Source organism: Rhopalosiphum maidis, chromosome 1 (genome assembly GCF_003676215.2).
Source record: "Rhopalosiphum maidis isolate BTI-1 chromosome 1, ASM367621v3, whole genome shotgun sequence".
Taxonomy (NCBI): Eukaryota; Metazoa; Arthropoda; class Insecta; order Hemiptera; family Aphididae; genus Rhopalosiphum; species Rhopalosiphum maidis.
The window spans coordinates 6,460,188-6,482,574 of NC_040877.1; the positions used below are offsets into that span (position 1 = coordinate 6,460,188).

The 22,387-nt window shown below is 33.9% G+C and overlaps 2 protein-coding genes across 4 annotated transcripts in view; one reads left to right on the forward strand and one right to left on the reverse strand.

The window, feature by feature from the left end:
• Positions 1–22,387, forward strand: part of LOC113560788 (calsenilin-like) — a 130,572-nt gene that overhangs the window by 89,993 nt on the left and 18,192 nt on the right. For all 3 annotated transcript variants that reach the window (XM_026966856.1, XM_026966855.1, XM_026966854.1), the window contains one exon: positions 5,673–5,888. In XM_026966856.1, the coding sequence (XP_026822657.1) occupies positions 5,673–5,888 (216 nt within the window). The remainder of the gene's footprint in view (positions 1–5,672; positions 5,889–22,387) is intronic.
• Positions 13,771–16,174, reverse strand: LOC113560787 (DNA-directed RNA polymerase II subunit 1-like). The gene is made up of 2 exons (XM_026966853.1): positions 16,047–16,174; positions 13,771–14,946 (listed from the first exon to the last, which is right to left on the reverse strand). Exons 1-2 carry the CDS (start codon positions 16,056–16,058, stop codon positions 13,993–13,995), a joined length of 966 nt encoding a protein of 321 aa, XP_026822654.1. The 5' UTR covers positions 16,059–16,174; the 3' UTR covers positions 13,771–13,992.

A 22,387-nucleotide genomic window follows, 5' to 3' on the forward strand; every position in this document is an offset into this window, starting at 1 on the left:
GACGTAATATGTGGAGTACATATTATTATTATTATTTATGGTATTCGGGTGAACCAAATAATAAGAAATAATAAAATGAAAGAGCGAAATGCTTGTCGAAAAAAATGTAAAAAAAAAATATCATAGTTATTACGTTTCATGGTAATAGCATACGACTATATTATATACGTAAAAATACCACTTGCAAGATATCCAACAAGCAAAAGCAATAAATAAAGAAGTGACTGATAATTGAACAGAAAATTCAGTATTACTTGTTGTGTACCAACAACGAAATGTGTATACATTTATAAATGAACAAGGAATGACCGTCTTAAAAACGTACCTTCTATACGTAACTATCCATTAACGGCACTGTCAAAAATTAAACGCACCCTCCGTAAAATAGAAGCGGTGACCGTATAATACAGAATGATTCACCATCGCCATCGTTTTTTGAATTATTTATAATTTTATTTTTCGGAATTTTTAATCATACTTAAAAAATATATTTTCAATTATTTAAAACCATTTAAAAAGAGTACAGTGACACAAACTTCATTTTTTTTTTCAAATAAGAACTTTTCTTTTACCGTAAATTGATAAGCAATATTTTTTTTTAGCCTTCTTATATAATATATATATATATATATATATCAATATTCAAACGAGTAAATTCTGAGTGATTAAAATATATATTCTAAGAATTATTGATTAATATTAATTATTATAGTTTTGAAATCATTATAGCACCGTATGATGATGCAGTGTATAATATTTCGAGTAAATATTCACAACAGTAGTCAAAAGTTAACAGGAAAAAATGACAATTCTTAATTGAAAAATATAATTCGGTACCGTTACAGCAAAACACTCCTTAATTAATAATATATAAATAGAAACGATATTTTAACATATATATGGTCCTTATATAATTAAATCGATACTTAAAAATTCAAATAAATTACTTATTAAAATTAAAGCTAGGGAGGAATCACCCTGTTTAATATGTATATTAAATAATAATTACATCCGGGCAGACCGTGTTTTACTATGCGCACGAAATATCGTTACGTACTATATTATAATATATTATATTATAGTCACTAATATTCTCGACCAAGTGCAGATTACATTCGAGTATATCTTATTAGAAACAAGTAACCATATAACATATATATACTATATATTGTGTGGTCCAAAAGGGTTACAGCAAACCATTCGCCATATTAATTACTGTATAGCAGGTTAGTCTCGCTTACACCGCAACACCAGACTACCATTTTTCACGGTCCAGTGACCTAGTTAAGTCGTCTTATGATAAAAATACGTACTTTGCGTATCGCGTGGGTGAGAGTGAAAACGATTAAGAGATGACGAAACTCAACAGTCCGTTATGATGTCGAGTCCAAATCGTTTTATGGTTTGAAAGTTTATCGATTTATTTTTTTTTTTTTTGAAATTCCAGTCAATCTTGCCTTGTAATATGGTAATTTTGAATCTTGTTACACATTTTTATTTTATTTTTGTTTGGTAATTTTAAAATGAAAAATTGAATTCTGAACTGATCTGTAGCAATCAATATGATAAAACGTAAAACGTGCTGATTGAATTAAAATATGCGAGTGACTCAACGACGTTTATTCGTGGAATATTAATTATTAATTACGTGTACTAACTATTGTGTATTGTATCGATAAATTCTAAATTACCTAAATTATATCATAGAACACAATACACATTAGTATGTTCAAACAGCTTGTATATAGATTATGTCATTATAAATCAAAATAGTTAAATTTTCAATAAGTTATGACTACAAAAAATGGTAAAAAATATGAATTTTTTTCGAAAATGCTTTTTTTATAACGAACTAAAGTCACATGTAGGTATAATAGAAATATTTTCAAAAACGTTAGTGATTTCTGAAATAATAAGTGACTTACGTTCAATGCATAACCTCGTATTATATATTATATTCAATTGTTTTAATCACAAATGAATATTTCAGCTAACACAATAATAACAGAACTATATATGTATATAAAACAAAAACAGTTTATTGTTCAAAATGTACAAATGTATTCAATTGCATCAAAGTATGTAAAGTTTTAATGAATATTACGCAGTACCTATATTATTGTTTTCGTCACTGTCACTCACGAAATGTCACTTTGAACTCTTTATTCCTCATCCAAGCTTTATCGATTATGATATACCTTTTTATTTCAAGTTCTATAGAAAACGTTATATCTCACGAGCACAACTACAAATAAGCATTGTTCATTAATTTTAAAAGCCGGTAATTCGTTACTAAAATGTCACAACAAATGGTTTTATGATTTGCTTTTTGGTCTGAACTTACGAATCAATCTCATTAGACGACCATGTTCAACCTTTCATAATATTATTGTACAATCCGTCATGATTATATTATTATCATTGATATAATATATGTCAGCCTACCCGTATAACAAAATTACTCACGCGTCTCAAAATTACAGACGTTGGCGCATCATAAATATTTTTTTTCAATCGATACTATTATCGTATACAAATAGACATTTTTAACATTAAACGCGAATTAATTTATACTTGAGTAATTATTTTAATCTAATTACGGTGATATTTTTTTTTTTTTACTATATTTATATTATTTTCACAACACGAATAGCTAGGTGGCACGCTAGCATACCAAGCACATAAAAAGGGCTCTGCTAAAAATTTTCAATTTTACCAGCTATTGTAGACAAAAAATATCGTGTCATCCTGTTCAATTGTTATTATATTATCATTATAATAGAGGGGTTTTTTTTTTTTTTTTTTATTGGGATCCTTATTTACACCACGAGTCTATATTACAATGACGGCAATATTCAAACCTTAATAGTTCGTTAACAATATAACAGTAGCTAGGCGTAGTTAGTGGCATCGACTATCAAACCATCATCCTATGCTCTAATTTAAGTATCACAACAGTGCTCATTCATTGTATTACGATAAAAAACAATTTACGATAACTTTATAATGATACTTAAAAATAAAAATATATACATTTTTCATTTCCTTGTCGTTAAATTAGTAAAACAAGGCTTAATCAAAAATTAAATCGAATCGAGACATATTTTTTTCCAATTTAATATTTTTTAATAAGAATTTGTGATAACACACTGTTTGAAAAGTTATTTCAAAGCATCGCTAGTAAAATTAAACTTAGTCAAGAATCCTGGCAAACCAATTATTTAGCTTTCACTTAGTTTTGACGTTCAAAACTGAAATTCGCGTGGTGATCAAATACTCATAAAAAAAAAAAAAATAATAATAATAATATTAATTTCTGTACATTTCAAACGATTAAACCAAATCGCAACCGATTTTAGACTTTAAGCAGATAAGTAGATATGACAAATTAATATTATATTACAAATTACTGAAATAGCGTACGCGTTAGGTTAAAAAGTGTATGTGGGCAGGTGAAAAATATCAAATCGTTTCATTCAGATCCTACTCCGTGTAAAGCGATTTTATACCATGAGGGAGGGTGATCACTGGAATAACTACAGATGGTCAATATGGCCATTTATACCGTCTGTCAATCATTATACGAGACGTTAATATTATAAGCTTTTTTAATGCTTTGCACACCGAAACACTTATGGTAATGAACGTGGCAAAACATTTAGGTGCATTTTTTGTTTTACATAATATGCGTATTCATTCTTCCGATCACGCAAATATATTTTTCTCTTTTTATGCTTTTAAATTATATAACCCGTTTTCGATCAGACGTATTTTTTTTGACACTCAGCTTTCTGTCCATAATATGATGCTACTCTTAACTTAATAAAAATGGTAAAATTAAACGAGTCAATTTTTTAAATTTCTTGTAATAAAAACGGATATTGTGATGTTTATTATATTATTATGTAACTTGTGCTTATTGGTATTATTCGTGTATACATTTTTTATAATCTAGGAAGATAAGAGAGTTTTTTTTTAAATTTACATCACGGTTTTATGCTATGCCATGCTGATGAACATTCACGTGTCTCCACAATTATAGTACCATTGTATTATTACATTCATATATTGTATCAATACTTAAAAAAAAAAATAGGTTTTGGCTATGTTTTATGTTGATCGGAACGGAATTAAAGCAGCTTAGTGCCATAATAATAGTTCATCATGTCTACAATACGCGCGAGGCTCTAAAATACTGACTATTATCGTTCTGCATAATATACACGCTTGATGCATTTCAAATTATTTCAATCAATTTCGTTTGTAAATAGTTTTCGAAATATCGTTACGTATTTTAATTAATTACCGCCGGCAAAGTTAGGTCATGTTAGGATTACTTGTTTTATCGAATAGGTGCAGCAAAACGAGTACGTACAACGAAATCGAATTAAATTCAATATTAATTCCTATATTCAATGCGTTCGTAATATTGATATTATATTATATTATATTATCGAGATTTAAATAAATACAGCTCGGAATAAACGTGACCATATTACACGTATATATTATACGCCAATCATATATGTCGGTCGTATCGCGTGTATGATATTATATACTGCTATTTGTATTATGTACCTATACGGTGTGCTTAATGTCATATATATATTTATTTATTAGGTATGTATATAGACGATGCGAGGTAAATATCCAATACATTATAAAGCCGGCCTTTATCTTCTGTTTACAAAGACAAGCATATCTTTGCACGACCGTCACTTTAGATCTACGTTTATTATACAACGTGTACACTCAAAACCGCTATGGAAAAATCCGACTGTATCGATCTACCGTTATAATGTCTGAATATTATATTATTGCAACATAAATAATATACGAGATATTTATTTTTTTTTTCGCAAACCAGGCAATATATAGTACTTTGTAAAATAAAAGTGCTTGACGCGTGCTCTGATATCCCATACTATAACCTAACCCAAACGATGACGCAGCCACACACATGCCAATACACAATACTGCTGGAAAACGAATGTATAACTATAATAATAATATAATACAACTAAGTACAATATGTGATTGAAAGGGTGGATTTGATACGTCCAGTTATTAATATACCTACATCACGGAATCGCCTGGGTCGATTGACAATAATACAAATCATGATTTATTGATTTATATACCTTTTGTATTGTTACAACGTGCATTTTATATGCAGTTAATATGCAACTCGTCCCTATATAGAGGCGCAAGCAACTACGCAGTAGTTTGGACTAAATACACGTGATGTTAGAGGATTTAGATGTGGAACGTACATAATAAATTCGATTGACTACAGTCAGAAATGTAATCATCGTACGTTGTGCCATAGAATCACGAGGACTCGTGTCGGTTTACTGGGAAGGGAGTAGGGAACACTGAAATAGGCCATATTCAGACGTGACATATCCCACAGTTAGCGCCATCGCCGTTACTTTGGTTAGAGTTTTAATTTATGTATAATAACTAAATCAGTAAATTAGTAAACACTTTAAAATTACTATTGTATTTGACATTTTTCTATGAATATACGAGCTACTTTCTTGTCCTCTCACGACTCTCAGGACACGAGGAATTTTAACTCTTTTTTTTATGAATTAATACACAATATGTTATCGTTGAATATTTTCTATACGCAGTGTTCGTGTTTTAACATCGAATGTTTGTGTTTGCAGGACATGGTGCAGGGCCTGTGGACGCTGTCCCGGGGATCGGTGGACGATAAGCTCCGGTGGGCGTTCACGCTATACGACCTGGACGGTGACGGGCAAATTTGTCGGGACGAGATGACGCGCGTCGTGACAGCTATCTACGAACTGATGGGCAAATTCGCCGAACCGTGGCTCAAGGACGGCACGACGGTGGCCGCACACGTAGATTTCGTGTTCCAGGTGTGTTAAAAAAAAAAAAAAAAACATATATTGTTTTATACTTTTGAAAAATTAATAATTCAACTTAAATCATGTGACGTAGTGAGTGCACGTCACGTTGTACGGTGATTAATTGTTACTGACAGAGTTATTTTTTTATCTAAGTCTAATTATTTTTCTCATAAATCATCGGATCTTAGCGTGTAGAATATTAATATGCATTTTCATGTTATGTCTTTCAATTGTTATGTAGTTAGGTATTTGGATAACCAATCAATTTCGACTTAGTTCACGCTTTTGATGGGTCTTTCTCGTTGCTTTAAAATTGATTCTGTTTTTTCCCCGTACCCCGTAATCATGGTATAATTTACCGTGCTCGTAATGAATGCGATATTTTGCAATGCATTGAATAACACAATATTATGGTAACGCGGCGTCTCTGATAGGCAATTTAGCTACACCTCTGCCGCGGGCCGTGTTTCCCGGTGTCTTGTATAATAATAACAATAATATTATAGGTTATGGTTTGTTTAAATACCTACAATTATTACGATCACGAAAACAATTGCTAAAAAAGCTTGAGCACAATGAAATTATTAATGCAAATTACCTTGATTGCGAGCAAGATAAACCCTTTAGAAGTTGACAATGTCGTACAAAACAACCAACACGATTTTTTTGAATTATTCAATCTGACTATTATAAAACATAACAATCGTCCCAGTTATATCGAATGAAATCGGCGTTTTGTCTTTAGATACCACTCTTGCCGTTGTTATTTATTTGAAACAATAAATAAGACGTTAATTGTTTTCTTCCGGTGCGCCCATTTCTGCCTTATCGGCGGCTTTCTCTCGGACCTTACGACTATTTGTACGCACCGGAAAACGGGACGAAAATTAGTACGCACGGCCTGACTTCTCTGCTCGGTAAAATAGGTCAACACCATTTGCGGACACGATTCTAAACAATAAATAAATAAATAAATAAATATATATATATATTTAATATTATTTTGTACATTGTACACTAACATTAAACAGTTGTAAGAAAACAATTCGTATATTTTCATCAATTGTTCTGTATATCTGTCTATATAATATCATCGTGTAATGGGCGCTTTGTATTCGCAGTCTTAACTACCCAACTAATCGGTTTACTTTTCTACGACATTCATCCGCCCGCAATCGGTACGAGCCTTTAAGGTCTAAACAACGTTTTTGTGGTAAAACAGTAATTTATTATCACTATACGAAATAGGAATAATTACGATAACGTAACGAAATCAAATACTCCGACGGAAAAAAACGAGATGCACTCAAAAAACAGTATTGCTCGAATAAATACTGCTGATTTACGGACGTTATTCGTTACGTTAAGTCACTCATAGTACGAATCCCAGCAGAGCAAATTAAGAATATTACAAGTACTAAGAACGTGTAAAATATATGTCCATAATTTATGTATTTATCATTGGAATACGCATAAATCGGTGTAAAATTTAATTTTTAAAAATTCGTTTAAAATGCATATTACTGTGTAATATGTTATTATATTATAATATATTCGAGTACGTTTAACCTCACCATCATTCAGCTCCATTGTTTCGATACGTAAAGAGTAGTTCAGTATGTTTGCTATGAACTCGACAAAGAAATGCGAAGGACCATAATTTAATTACATTAATGTTTTACGGATACCGACACCGTTATTCAAAACATTATAATAATGTGATCGATCTGTTTGCGAAGATGAACATACCACGTGTGCGCCTATGACAAGCATATCACGTGCGATTCTCGTAACGTTGTCCATTGCGTACCTATAATCGGTCTTAAATGATTTTCCACCGCCAAGTATAAACCTAAATATGTATTCAAAGGCTTAGAGTGGTCGGCAATAATATGGTTAAATATTTTATGACAATATAAATATTAAAATATACGTGACGTTTTATCGCAATAATATTATTATTCGTCAAAATTATACGTAAAATTCCTAATCGTATAGCAGTTACTTTAAGTATCAAGTACATTATAGTAACTGGGTAAAGTTCGAACCGAGCAAGTATTTTTCACGTTTTCGCGTAAGTTCCTTCATCCCACGTACGCTCTATTACGATTCCTATAAATCATTATTAGTTTTTACGGAATCTTTTAATAACACGCGGATAAATGTATTTGTCGGTTTACTGAAAAACGCGTCCAATACATACATTGGAATCATGCCAGCGTATTATCTCTGTGTAGTATACCCAAAACCGTAAACCTTTAAAAAAAACACCTCTCATATTGTATACAGTACAAACCGTACAATAATAAAGTACGTTTTCGATACGTTTAGTAAATCTAAAATCTCTCGATCGAACGCGTTCGGATAAAAAATACCAATCAGACACAATATGCTGTTATAATATATTATTATAATAATAATATACATGATGATTCACCAAACATGCTTACACCCCCTTTTTTTTTTATTCTATAATGCATTTATTCAAATTCTGTTTTTTTTTTTAAATTTTCAAGTTATTTAGAGACTATATTTTTCAAATACTTAGATTTTTCGTACCATTTCAAGAGTGTTTGATTACGATATAAACTTTAATTTTTTATTTCTTACTACAGATAATGTTTTAGAGGATGTTTATGTTATAACTCTATAAATATAACAGTTAACAAATTATTAAAATATTTATGTTGAAAGTAATAATATATTATTAATAATTTTTTAAAGATTTTTACAAAAATTTAAAATGTACACAATATACTTTATTCTTAGGTAGTTATCCGCTACACTCAGACAATTTTCACAATATATAAAGTGTTAATAATTATAAATTAATAAGTTTTATATCATTTAACCCTTTATTTTCTTACATCACATTAATTTTCAATAAATACTCATTCAAATTTCAATTTTCAAAATTTTCAAAAAAATTACCCGCTTATTAATAATTTATAGTATAATAGAGTAGAACACATTTGAATAGCAACAACTTATATTCCTACAGACACTCTTTAAATAATATAAAAATTTAATCTGGTAAAAGCCTTGTATTTTAGTACCTATGTATCTTAAGAATTCCAAAAATCAGTATTTAGATAAACGTACATATTATTAAGTAATTGGAGATTATTACTGATAATTATTAGTGAATCACCCCGTACCGTATATGACCTGTTTTTTATTACCTAATACCTATACCTGCTACTCATATTATAATGTATGAACGTTCACAATGATATGCATAAAAATAAAATATTACGTACATTTAATACGCATGATAATACACAGGATAATACAACAACAACAAATTTAAACGGCTGCATTTCTTCGATTAACAAAATAAAATGGTCCCATGACAGCGTATTGCGCATGATACATTTTACCTAGTAGAACTGAAATATTATACGTGCGTGACGATAATATTCATTTTCTATCGCCCACATCCATAAAACATCATTGCCCAAAATTCGACGCATTTTAAATCATATATTTACCAAATAATTGAAAGTTATGTTTTGAATTGTACATACATTTTTTCCCCTAGTTAATTATAATTTCTATTATAATTTGTGTGTTTTTTTAACAGATGTTACACTATTTGGATTTTAATCTTATTGACAATATTGACATTCATGGTACCTACTGGTTTAATTCGGAAAATATTACAATAACTGTGTTGTCTAAATAGGTTTGGAAAAATGTCTTACGCTTTTGTCGTATTTATATGAAAACCCATCCGAATTCGATATGAAATCGAAAGTATAACGTTTATTTGTGTGTTTTGTTCGTCATCTCACACGCGTCACCTTCACGCTTGCACACAATCCAGCAAACTCAGCTTAAAACTAATCGAAAACGGAAGTAATATAAATAAAATGTTACGATAGAAATTCTTCAATCCGCATAAAATAATAATAAATATAGGTAACGAAAATATCTGAAAGAATCAAACAAGCTTGTCCGCCGCGAGTCTGAAAAAGAATTATTCACCGATGTTAAACATTTTAATATTGATTTCTCCTCTTGCGAATAAACTGAGATTAAAAATTCGTCGCAAAGAGCAATATAATAATGTATAATTGTTGTGCTTAAATTCTCGCACGCAGCTAAGTGCAGCCATTATTCAAACACGCCGGTTGAAATCTCAGCATTTTTGGTGAATTACAATAAGTAGTTCATACCTTTGTACCGGTCGTCCTTTTGTGTGTTTAGTGTAAGCGTCTTTTTAATTCGCTCCGATCGTGTATGCTTTGAAATCTTTCGTAGTCATTACTTATGGATTTACCGGTAAGACCGAACTTTTTAATACCATTTGATGTAGGTGTACGTGTAAAATATAAATTAATTTCGAGAACACGAAATTAACAGAATCCAATACCTCGTCTACTCTGAGTTCACTCGTTGATAATTATTAGAAAAAAAATGGTAATAATAAGTCTCGAACAGTAGCGGTTGATAAAATTCAAAGAACAAAAAAAAATGTATAGCTTCCTTTCACAGTGCACTAATAAGTGATAACGTTTATATATATATATATATATATATTTTATTATTATTATTATTATTATTATTACTTGTCACTATATTGGAATGTAAAAAAAAAATTGTACAAATATAACGAGAGCTTTTTGTCGACACTGTCAAATGTTTAACTGTTCCGATCGTAATAATCGTGAATATTACGATGACACTTTTTATTATATTATACACTCGAGCAGCAAATCCGATGAATCAATCGGACGACTACTGCGGGGCCCTTACGCAAAACGCGTATCATTTCGATATTATAATATTATTAGCGTTGTGTCACTGCCGCGAAACACGAACGACTCACGTTTATCTGCCGCGATAAAGAATAATATATTATATACGCACGCAGTAGTGTTATAATATATTTACAATACGTAAGGCGGTGGGTGACGACCGTAAATCCTATTCGACTTTCAAAAAATATATATATATTATGTACCTACATTTATTATTTTTCATTGTTTTTTTTTTTTTTTGTCGTTTTTCGGTTAGTTGCCATCCCTCTTCCGTGTGTTCGCACTTTATTCCGAGAGTAACGACGCCCTTTTTCTAATCAATGATATACGGTGTTTGCGAGTTATTAGAATCTGAGCAACATAAATACCCTGTATTTGATATAGCAATGTTTTTCACGGCAAAGTAAGCATATCGTATAGCCTTGTTCGTGTAGAAGTAAAATATATCATTTATCATATTTTATCCGGTTTGTTTGAATGAGTTTTATTCATGCACTAGTTAGATGTGCAATTTAATCAAAATTTGTTTTTATTAAATTGCTAAAAATCGTTTATAACATTATTAGTTAAGAGTTGTCTATGTAAAACCAACAGTAGCGCATCTATAAAATCATATCAAGTTCGTTGATTTTTGCAATGTTTAGACTTATCGCAATTTTACAGTAACTCAAAGCAAAACAAAAATGAAATAACTATTTTAACTTTATCGTAGTATTATACATAAATGCATGTATTTGGTACGTACAAAAAAAAAAAAAAAACAATTACCATAACGCGAAATGAGTTTTAAATTTAATATAGACAAACAGAAAAAAATAATATAATTATAAAACAGGCATCCTAATAAAAAATGAAAAAAAAAACTGATCAGTTAAATTTGAAGTACAAGAACACATTTGTAATACCGATTAGTAGGAGAGAGGTCGTGTTGAACTGGTTTCCTATTAATAAATCTGTCGTCCAGCCACAATAACCAATGTTGTCCCGTTATACCTATTACCCGTTATGGGATACGTGATAATATCATATTTTATAAACGTAAAATTTCCGAAATACGTTTCATGTTATGATGTAAGTTTTATTTAAAATCGAAAAAATAACCATTTTTTTGTTTTCTAGTTTCCATTTGTAGTTCTTTTCACCTCGATTTGTCTTGATGACGAAGTGTGTTTTGTCACGGTGTCTCGTGAATATAATATGTTATACGCGTTTGTCCCGCAGACGGATTTATTTTTATGACCGTCGATGTAGTGGTTTACTCTGAAGATTATCGTTGACCCACAACGGTCGAAGTGTCGGACCAAATAAAAAATAATATCATCCACTTAGATATATAAAACAAATACAACTCTAACGCGGTACACAACAATAACAGCGATACCGGATGTGCAATGCAATATTGCAGTTTTCGTTTACCGCGAGTTATATACGTACATGCGCATACTACGTTATGTAGGGTATATGAATAAATTATGAGCAGTGAGTATATTATATGCATATTATTAACTGTATAATATATACTATTATATATATATATATATATTATAACAGAAAGCCTATTGTGTGCTCTTGTTTTACCGTTAGAGAATACTATGAGGAATACCTACAAGGAGTTCTAAAATACATGTATTATTGTTTAAAGTCTTTGAGAACAGGTACTCACTTTGATGAAATATAATAGAATATTATAAACACTCGTTTCGACGATTATCAACATTTGGCTTTGGGTTTGCAATTTCTTCCGTTCCCTTAATGCCTTATATTTTTTAATATTACGTTTTACTGAAATTCACGGTAAAGAATCGCGCTGTAAGATATACAAACGACCACACGGCAATCGCTTCGAGGAATGAAACGTGGATTAGGCCAGGCATAATGGAAAGTACGCGCCGTAATGTATAACGCAAAAAAACCGCCGCCACAACGCATTTATCCGTCACTAGACGAGTGTGTGCAATTCATTTACACGCACATAATATATCAAAGACATAAATATATAATATCAATAACGAGACCCGAGAGGACGACAATGCGTTTCGTGACGTATACGCGCTGTCTAACGTTACAACTACGGTAACAACCGATAACCGCACTCGCGGTTTCACTCGTACTTTCCTGTGTTTTTATTATAATTTTAATAAGAGTTATGCGTGTGCTACATAATATTGTATTCTCGGCCGAGTGCGTGTAGATGCGACTGAATAATTTGAATAATGTTTACCGAGATATAAAATAACAGAAAGTTTATTGTGCGCTCATATATTTTTACCACGGACTAAAAGCAATCCTCGGGAGGATACGAGAGTTACTCGAATATTAATATATTTTTTTTTCAAACGTTTCAAAACATACGATCAAACTTTTATTTTTGTTTCTATGATTAGCTGCAGCATTTGGATTTAAATTAAAAATGTTCTCGTCGCAGCTTTGTATTGTGTGTGTGTTGTTTCCACGCAGTTGACGCGGACGAATCGCACTGTAAAATCTGATCACAGGGCGGCTATCGCGTCGAAAAATGAGACGCGGGTTTGATCAGTAGCTCTGCGTGTAACGACGTTTTCAACGACGGCGCGCTGACTCAAATCGAAATGTGAACGACGACACGCTTAAATCGTTATGATCGACGAGCATTGTACAACATGTAATAACAATAAAGCCAAAGAACCGTTTCTCGTTTTGCGAAACGCCGGACACTGGCGTAGGAAGACTTGTTAGCGCCCCCGGCAGCCTTAAAAGAGCGTTTTTTTACCAATTGACAAAATTGACAAATGCGCGCCATGCACGCGTTAATAACCATAACAACTAATGGAACACTGATGGGAAAATTTGGGATTTCCCTTATGTCGTTTTCATAATTTCATAGTTAAATTCACGCGTACAAAACCATACGAATTTCAAAAAATATAGTTTTAAAAGTAGAACAGAAATACTAATTTCAGAGCAGAATTTCGCGACCTTTCAAAATATGTGCTCCTGGCGCAGGCACGTTTCGACACACTTTTGCCACGCCACTCGGTTGAGAACCAACGGGCTAGATCACGGGGGCTACCTGGAATGGGAAGTCTCCAGCGGGGTAATGATTATACAATATTATAATATTATATACGAACAAAAGCAGACAACGCATATTCTATCAGTTACTCTTTGCATGACATTTATTTACAAAAGCACATAAGTAATAATTAAAACGATACGAAATCGATAGTAAGAGGACGTGTAATAGGTATGACAATATTTATAACGACGGTACGTATACCGCGACGAACGGCCATAACCGCGCTCGGAACGCGCGTAACGATAGAGCGTGCACCGTCGGTTTGACGTGAGCGACGTTCGGCGACCGCGGCCAATTAGTAGGCTGGCTTGTACGTGGCCGGGGACGACGGAACGTATCCGCCCTCCTTCTTGACGTCCGCGTTGAAACCGCTGTGGTCGTCGGCGGTGTAGTCGACGGTGCGCTTGCTTCCGTCAGCGTCCACCAAGCTGTAGGTGCCCTTCACGTAACCGTTGGCGTCGGCGTACTCGCTCTGGCTCTTGACGTCGCCGGTGTGCGCGTCGTTCACGCTGTACTGGAAGTTGTACGGCGACGGTGACGGTGCGGCGGCGGCGGCGGCGGCGTACGGCTTGGGCGCCGAGTATTGAGCCGGTTTGTTGTAAGCGGGGGCGGCGGACTGGTACGCTGCCGGTTTGCTGTTGTAAGCCGGTGCGGATTGGTATGCCGAGTAAGCAGGTGCTGCGTGGTAGGCTGGGTAAGCCGGTGCAGCGGGATACGATGGGTAAGCTGGAGCGGCCGGGTAGGCTGGTGCGGCCGGGTAGGCTGGAGCGGCCGGGTAGGCTGGAGCGGCCGGGTAGGCTGGAGCGGCCGGGTAGGCTGGAGCGGCCGGGTAGGCTGGTGCGGCCGGGTAGGCTGGAGCGGCTGGGTATGTCGAGTACGACGGGTAAGCCGGAGCGACACGATAAGCCGGGGCAGAAGAGTAGGCCGGGGCAGCAGAGTAGGCCGGGGCAGCGGAGTAGGCCGGGGCAGCGGAGTAGGCCGGGGCAGCAGAGTAGGCCGGGGCAGCGGAGTAGGCCGGGGCAGCGGAGTAGGCCGGGGCAGCAGAGTAGGCCGGGGCAGCGGAGTAGGCCGGGGCAGCGGAGTAGGCTGGGGCCGGGTAGGATGAGTATGCGGGTGCTGAGTGTGATGTGTAGGAGGATGATTGGTGTGTTGAGTAAGTGGGTGCTTGGTGCGACGGGTAGGCGGGTGCTCCGGGCTCCTTGTAGACAGCCAAGGCGGTGGCCACGGCGTATGCCACGAAAACGATCAGCTGAAAAACGCGTAATGTTAAACATTATTCATACGATCTTATTGATATGGCAATACAATCAGTTGTTATTAAAACACGCGAATAATAATAATACGATGTTCTTCGTCATCGTATTAGGTACAAAACCTGTAAAACACAATAATCGTCCAAAACCTAAACGATATCGACAACGGTTTATAATTTCCGGACTACCGTTTTACAAAAAAAAAAAAACCTACCTAATGATTACTACGGTAACCGTTCTCTCAAACGAGGTACAAAGTACTTGATATTTAATAGCCTTGCGACCGACGGTAAGATAGACGGAGAAAGACGAAGAGAGTCCGCAGCGGCGACGAGAGTAAAAGTAAATAATACAAAATCCTACACATTAATTAAAACGGAAACCGGTCGGGGCGGCGGCGGCGGCGGCGGCGAACGGCGAGGGCCCGAGTGTTCCGACAGTTGTTATAATACCGTGTCGTGTATTCGACTGCCCGCGGCGGTGCTCGCTTTTGCGTCTCGCGGTAGTAACGAGTATTACACGCCTCGCCTTCCGGTCCGATTAGCACTACAGCGTGGACGACGACGCGGTCGGTCGTACACGACCGTATTAATATGACGAGATAGTAATAATATCATTACAACTCATAGCCGCGTCGCGGTACGGCCGAGCCTGTCGATCTCGCCCCGAAAACCGTTATAAAAGCGGAGTCGTAGGCGAAAAGAAAGTCGTGGCAACGAAACTTCTGAAAACGGAGACGGCCAGTGGCACAAAAACGTTATATATTCAGATAGTGTTATTGTATCGCGTTGTGAGCGACTGTCGGGTATCACTCGTAGTCCAGTTCATAATTATCATTGACTCTCGACGTGTTACACTCGATGCGATTAAAAATAAAAAATAAAATAAATAAATCAAAGGAAAAGACCGCCGCCAAGGCTAAGTCGGAGAATGTGATTATGATTATGATATATCTTTTAAATATAATTTAGATTTTTTTTTTTTTATTTTCAAATAGCGACGGTTTCCGGATGCGGGCAAGCAGTAGTTGTATGCGGATAATTATGAGTGCACGGCTCGGACCGATAAGAATAACGCTTAAAATATTACTACTCACTGTTTTGGACATGTTGTGCGAATCGAAACTCTTGAGCTTATGCAGTGTGACTTAGAGTAGTGAGCGATGGTGTTGTTGTCCTTAGTGGCTGCCGTGGACGATCGCGGTTGACTGTGATCCGTTTTGCGATTCGGGCCGGTATATATACTCGGGATTCGACCACACTCGATACGAATGGGATCGACGAGGCGAAGAGGTGGACTCAGTCGAGATTACCTATACGGCTGAGGGGGTTACCGGATCTGCTTTTCGTCCCCTCGGGCCTTACATTAGTTTAGGTGTGTCGCTCGACTACATTTCCTGTACGTAACATCGCAAGTGTACAAACGCGCCACTGTACGACCGGACCCGGTCACGGGTCTCTCGACGGGGCCTCGCGGGTATCAGACGACAAACGGCACACCGTATCAAACGTGAGAGTATACTAATTATATATTATGCGAGTACGCGTCGGGTAGGTTTTCACTTTTCTAGAACGGCTACACACAATACGTTTGTTATGGCGGTGGTTGAGAAACGGATCTCACTCAGGACGACTGTAGTTCGACCGCAAAGGGTCACGTAATCAGTAAAAATATAACGAGGACACATATTGTGAACAGCTCTAAAATAACAGTCGGTTAGGTTAACAAAAAAGTTAAATATGATATTATTAAAACGAGTCTAAGCGCAGCAAATAAATAATCTTGAAAAAGGCTGATTATATAGGCTAAATATTCGATAAATGTTAAATGCGTAATATTAAGTATTGTCACTCATATAGATTTTAATCGGACAGAAATCCCTATCAATATCGGCAAGGAAATGATTTTAAATATTATGACGCCAAATCGGTGCTGTTGCAGAATAGTGTGGTCCATCTTAATTTCAAGTATTATACGCAAATAACGTATGCATATGTGCACATTTGTATTATAATTATATATATTCGTATATAGGCGTGCTATTAGTCATTAGTGGACCTCGTAGATTTTTTTTTTGTGGTGGTACACACAACTAAAAAGGTCGGAAACTGTTGGTGTCTAAAGTATGCTTAAATTTTCTACAAATATGAATTTTAAGAAATGCGTTCGTAATAGAAATGTGGTGACCGTATACTTGGCACGCCGATATGTATAAATATGTGTTGCGTGGCCAGACCGGACACGATAGAAAAGTATTTTTTTTTTTTTTACATTCAATTAATGCAAATCTCGTTACTATTAATAATAAGATATAGTAGTTTCTATACACACCGGTACCTATATTAAAACGCATTCATATTATATATATTATAATTCTAGGTGAAATTTGTTATGCCTAATTATGTAAATATGTAACAATAAATCGCGTCGCATCAGTTCCTAGTCCAGTCTGTGCAAGCGTAGTTCGTTTATCGAGACAGTATATTATATAGCAGCGGCTTACATTTCAGTCGAGTGAATCTAATTTGGTTGCGTAATTGGATAAATATAAATATATATATATTGTGTGTGTGTGTGTGTGTGTGCGTTTCGTATTTGGTGTCATTTACATATTGTTCATACACGATGTGACGCGCTATAGCGTAACGTTACTCGCGCAATAGGTACATACATAACATAATACAATATAATAATAATATATACGTTTGTGTACGTCGCATGATACAGTTCCTATATAATATTAGTGCGATGCACTCAGATCGTGGAATATATATTATTGTATCGCAAGTCACGTATTTTAGTATTTATAACCCGCGGTTTCAACCGTTAAATATCGTATCGACATAGTATTAAAGAACCGCGGATAGTACTAATCCAGTGCTGCAATCTACGTCATCAGAGGTACAATCCGATTCGAAGCCAAATTTTTCAAAACCTACGACTCGTAGCCCTCTGTATACGCGGTAATTCACGAACAATTATTTTAAATCGTCACGCAACTTAACTCCGAAAAATCGTGACCGCTTGTCGTACGAAAAACCTAACCGTTTTTTCGGATGATCGACTGGCCGAAAAACAACTTTCGAGAGCTATCTTGACGACCATTTAGGACAAGCACTGTCTGTAATGACCCGCGGGGATCCGTGAACCTTTCAATTGGCCTTTTACTGCCCTCGACGCGCCATCACCCTTACCCCGCCCGCTTCCAATCATCCGGCCAATATTCGTTTACTCGGCTAAAACTTCTTTTAATTATAAAACACTCGAATCGTAGAGCTTGACCCTCGGAATGTACGCTCCGCGTCTATGATGGAATAGCCACTCAGGCCTAACCTAACCTAACCGTATACGACTAGACCGGGTGAGTGGGCAAATCGCCTAGGCGACGGTTTTCTCGACGCTTTCTCGTCTTCGCTTTAATCCGTTGTTCGGTCCCATGGACCTACATTTTTAATTAGGACTAACATTTTGATATCCTGACAAGTAAAACAAAGAGAAAAAAAATTTTCATATTGTATTTTGACGACTTAAAATTAATAATCACATATTTAATAAACTGTTCGTTAATACTTAAGCTTAACACAAATCGCTGGCTTACAACAAAATGGTCCTTAATCCAATTTTTTTTCTAAATCGGTTATTTTATACATTCATATTAGAATTTTTTTAGATGTATATCATAAGCAAAACATTATTTTAGTAGGTTCAATAATAAATCAAATACACGAAATAGACCTTTAGAATTTAAATCATCGAAAATAACTATTCAGTATATTAACCCAGTGTTAAAACATTTTTGAAATGAACTAACAACTTAAAAAGAAAAAATTCTATATAATAACAGAACAAAATTATTTAGCATTGAAACGTTATGTAATGTAATTAATGCGTCTAATAATACAATAAAAAAATATTTAAAAAAACCTATTTTTTTTTTTGAAATATTGGAATATTTTGTTATCGTAATACATCTAGTTTCTAAATATATTAGTTTCTAAACGATGTTACATGTATATGTGCTGTTAGCCGATTTATATAGATATTTTACTTGTCAGTATAATATGTCATTCGCTATAAAGCGTAGTACTATAGTTGTAATGTACAATTTTTAACTTCGGTTAATGTTCACGACCACGCCCACATCGTTTAAGTTTAATTTTAACACGGGAAATAAATAGTTTTAATATAATATGTTTAACCATATAATGTTTAACTGTATAATCATTTTATATTGACGGCTAATACATACAAATATAAATATATATTAGTTTCTAATGATTTGTATACTGGACTTAATTATTTTTTTTCGTGCACAAATAGTATAAAAAAAATAATTATATTATAAATTAAATTATACTAAACCCTGCGATAATTTATTTTCGACGCATATTCATATTTACTTACAAATATATTATACTCTTTTACGAGTATGCATAAAAAAGTTACAACATAATCCTAACCTTCTATAAATAATTTATCTCTATTCTTATGACGTATCTATTATTTGATTATATTTTGAAGTCTTTGGAAAACCATTATATTTCAAGAACTCGACTTGCCTTTTGAAAGTAGCACGTGCAAATTAATTTTGTGGAACCTTATGAAACCTTCAAATGCCGTCCCGCATTTTGCGATCTTGCATTTTGAAGGGCATTTCAGGAATTCGAAATTTGTTAAGTAAAAGCAATACGAGGTATAGGACTACCTGTGAGAAATACGCATTTCTCGGTGACGTATGTAATATAATATAATATATTCATTATTATACCTATATATTAAAACTATTATAATGGTTCCTCGTGTAGATCGTGATGACAATACAGTTATTGATCATATATAATAGCGCTATGATGGACTATCGATACTATTATTATTGTTCGTTTTTAAAAAAAATGTATTCTAAAGTCTTAAAAACAATTGTAATGTTAAAATAAATAGACACAAAATTGTAATTTAAATAAATATATGAAAGTGCATCAACACGTTATGGATTTAAAGTTAATTCAAAAATAAAATAATAATATATTGACATGACAAATTTCCAGTAAATGCACCTATTCTGGAATAACTTAACATTTAATGTTACATAATAAGCACGAATCATTGTAACAACGCCTGTTTATTTTAATCAATCGTTGGTCTTCGATTAGTTAGTTTATGGATTTTTTTCTTATACGTGTTATTTGAAATCGTTTTAAACTACCTCGAGATTTTTAGGTTATGTTCAGTACGGGTAATATGTGTAATATATAGGATAATAAAATGTTTAGAATTTGTTTAATTCAAGTACATTTAATTGAAAGTAGCAATTACATATTTTATTTTAAAAGCATTTATATATATATGTGTGTGTGTGTGTGTGTGTGTTGTGTGTGTTCACCCCACGTCCCTAATTCAATGGTTGTGTAATAAAATAAGTATACCAAGACGAACACTATACTATTAATAATTAATTAAAATTCAATACAATTTAATATTTGTTTTTTTTTTATATTATAATAATTATTGTGGTAATATAATAATTGCACTAAGAACATTTTACTACTCTCCAATATTTCTATACAGACCGTTATGTACACAACATAGTCATTGGCTATAGGTATCTACATAATGTATTAGTTTAATATTACCTTCAATTTTATTCCATAAGTATAACAAAATATCTATAAACAAAAAATTATTTTATAATTAAAATATTATATACATTTCAAAGGCCTCGAACTGTGAGTCGCATCATATATTCATATGACACTGGAGATAGATTCGTCTGAACTAAATGTCCGTGGTGAAATTGGGTAACTACAATCAATCATTTCTAATTTGTTGATTTCAGTATTGTATTTATATAGAATCCAGTGCCTTTTCATAATATTAAAATATATTGTATAGATGTAATCAACTTATAAACTCCAATCCAAACATATAACACTAATATTCAAAATTGATAAACAATCTAATTGATAATAAATTATCGTCGACTTCGGTTTTCGAGTTTCGACAAGTGCGAGTGGTTTTTCCAATAACGAGACAGCTTTGTTTAAATTTAAACAGATTAGATATGTTTGGTCGAAAAAGTTTGCCAAATAATGCCGAGAAAACATTTAGACAAAATCCAGTACGTCAATATAGTTAATTATAAAATCGTCATCGGGTTCCATACGTATAAATAAATGCTATAGTAGAAACAACAGCGACCCATGTCGTGCCGTGACATAACTAGTTTATGTACTCAAAAAATGTTTACACGCGCGTGTATACGATATTATGTAAATACTTTAATTGTACCGAAGAATTACTGTTATAAACTGCAGCATCCGTATCATTTGCTCAAATGATACGGATGCTGCAGTTTTAATTTGTTATGCAAGTACAGGAACTGTTGTTATAAATAGGTAATTATTATTATTTTGTGTCCACCCCAAATTTGAACAAAAACCGTGTATATTTGGCTTGAGAGTTGAGCGTGAATAATTTGCACTCGTATGATTTACTAAACAACGCTTTTTAGTTATCACCATCAGTAGATTATTGTGTGACATTTGGGATTTTATTTCCGTCCATCTAATAATTTATAACGATCGATTTTCTCGACGTAGGACCGATCTAATAATTTAAAATCACTACGTACAAATCGCTGTTTTTCGATAGTGTAATTATTCGTTTTTCGATTTTTTCATACGGTCCACACTAGATAACTGACGTCCATAAGCGAACAACTCGTGTATCGGTTAAAACGATCACTACAGCGACGCAATCTACATCTGTAGTAGTATTTCGGTGTTGTCGATTATTATCCACGTCTTAGTATTTTCAGGGACGTGAAAGACACATTGAAAGATTCTCATTCACTCATTTACGGTCGCAGTTTATTGAAAAACAACGAATAACAGAAAAAATGTATAACTATTCTGTAAAAATAGGTGTAAAACTCGTGGTGACGGTATCGTTAATTATGTCGTATCAATTTGAGTTGCTTCAACAAAGCGTTGTCCAAAATCTCGTTCTATCGAATTTCTCTGAAGTATTTGATAATTTTGTTGTTTTTTATTTTTAACATTTTGTATACGCTTGTGAAAAAAAAATGTTTTTAATTATATAATATATCGGTTAATAGTTGCATGTATTTTGCACGAATTAACGAAAATCCAATGTATTTTTACTCGTGTCGTATTTCATTATGGTAAAAACATATTATTTTTGGTTATTTTACGTTCCAAGTCGATGTTGTACTGTAACACATCGACACAGTTAATCATTATTATTGTTCTTTACGTCGAATGAATGTCTTAAATCCAAACAGTTGTTAAAAATCGACCGCTTATCGTCGTGCGATACATCAATCAATCAACTTTTATCTTATGTTTTGTATTTAATAGTTTTGTCGCTTTCGCAACAAAAACTAACCGAATTGATTGATATTTACAGGAATTGATATAC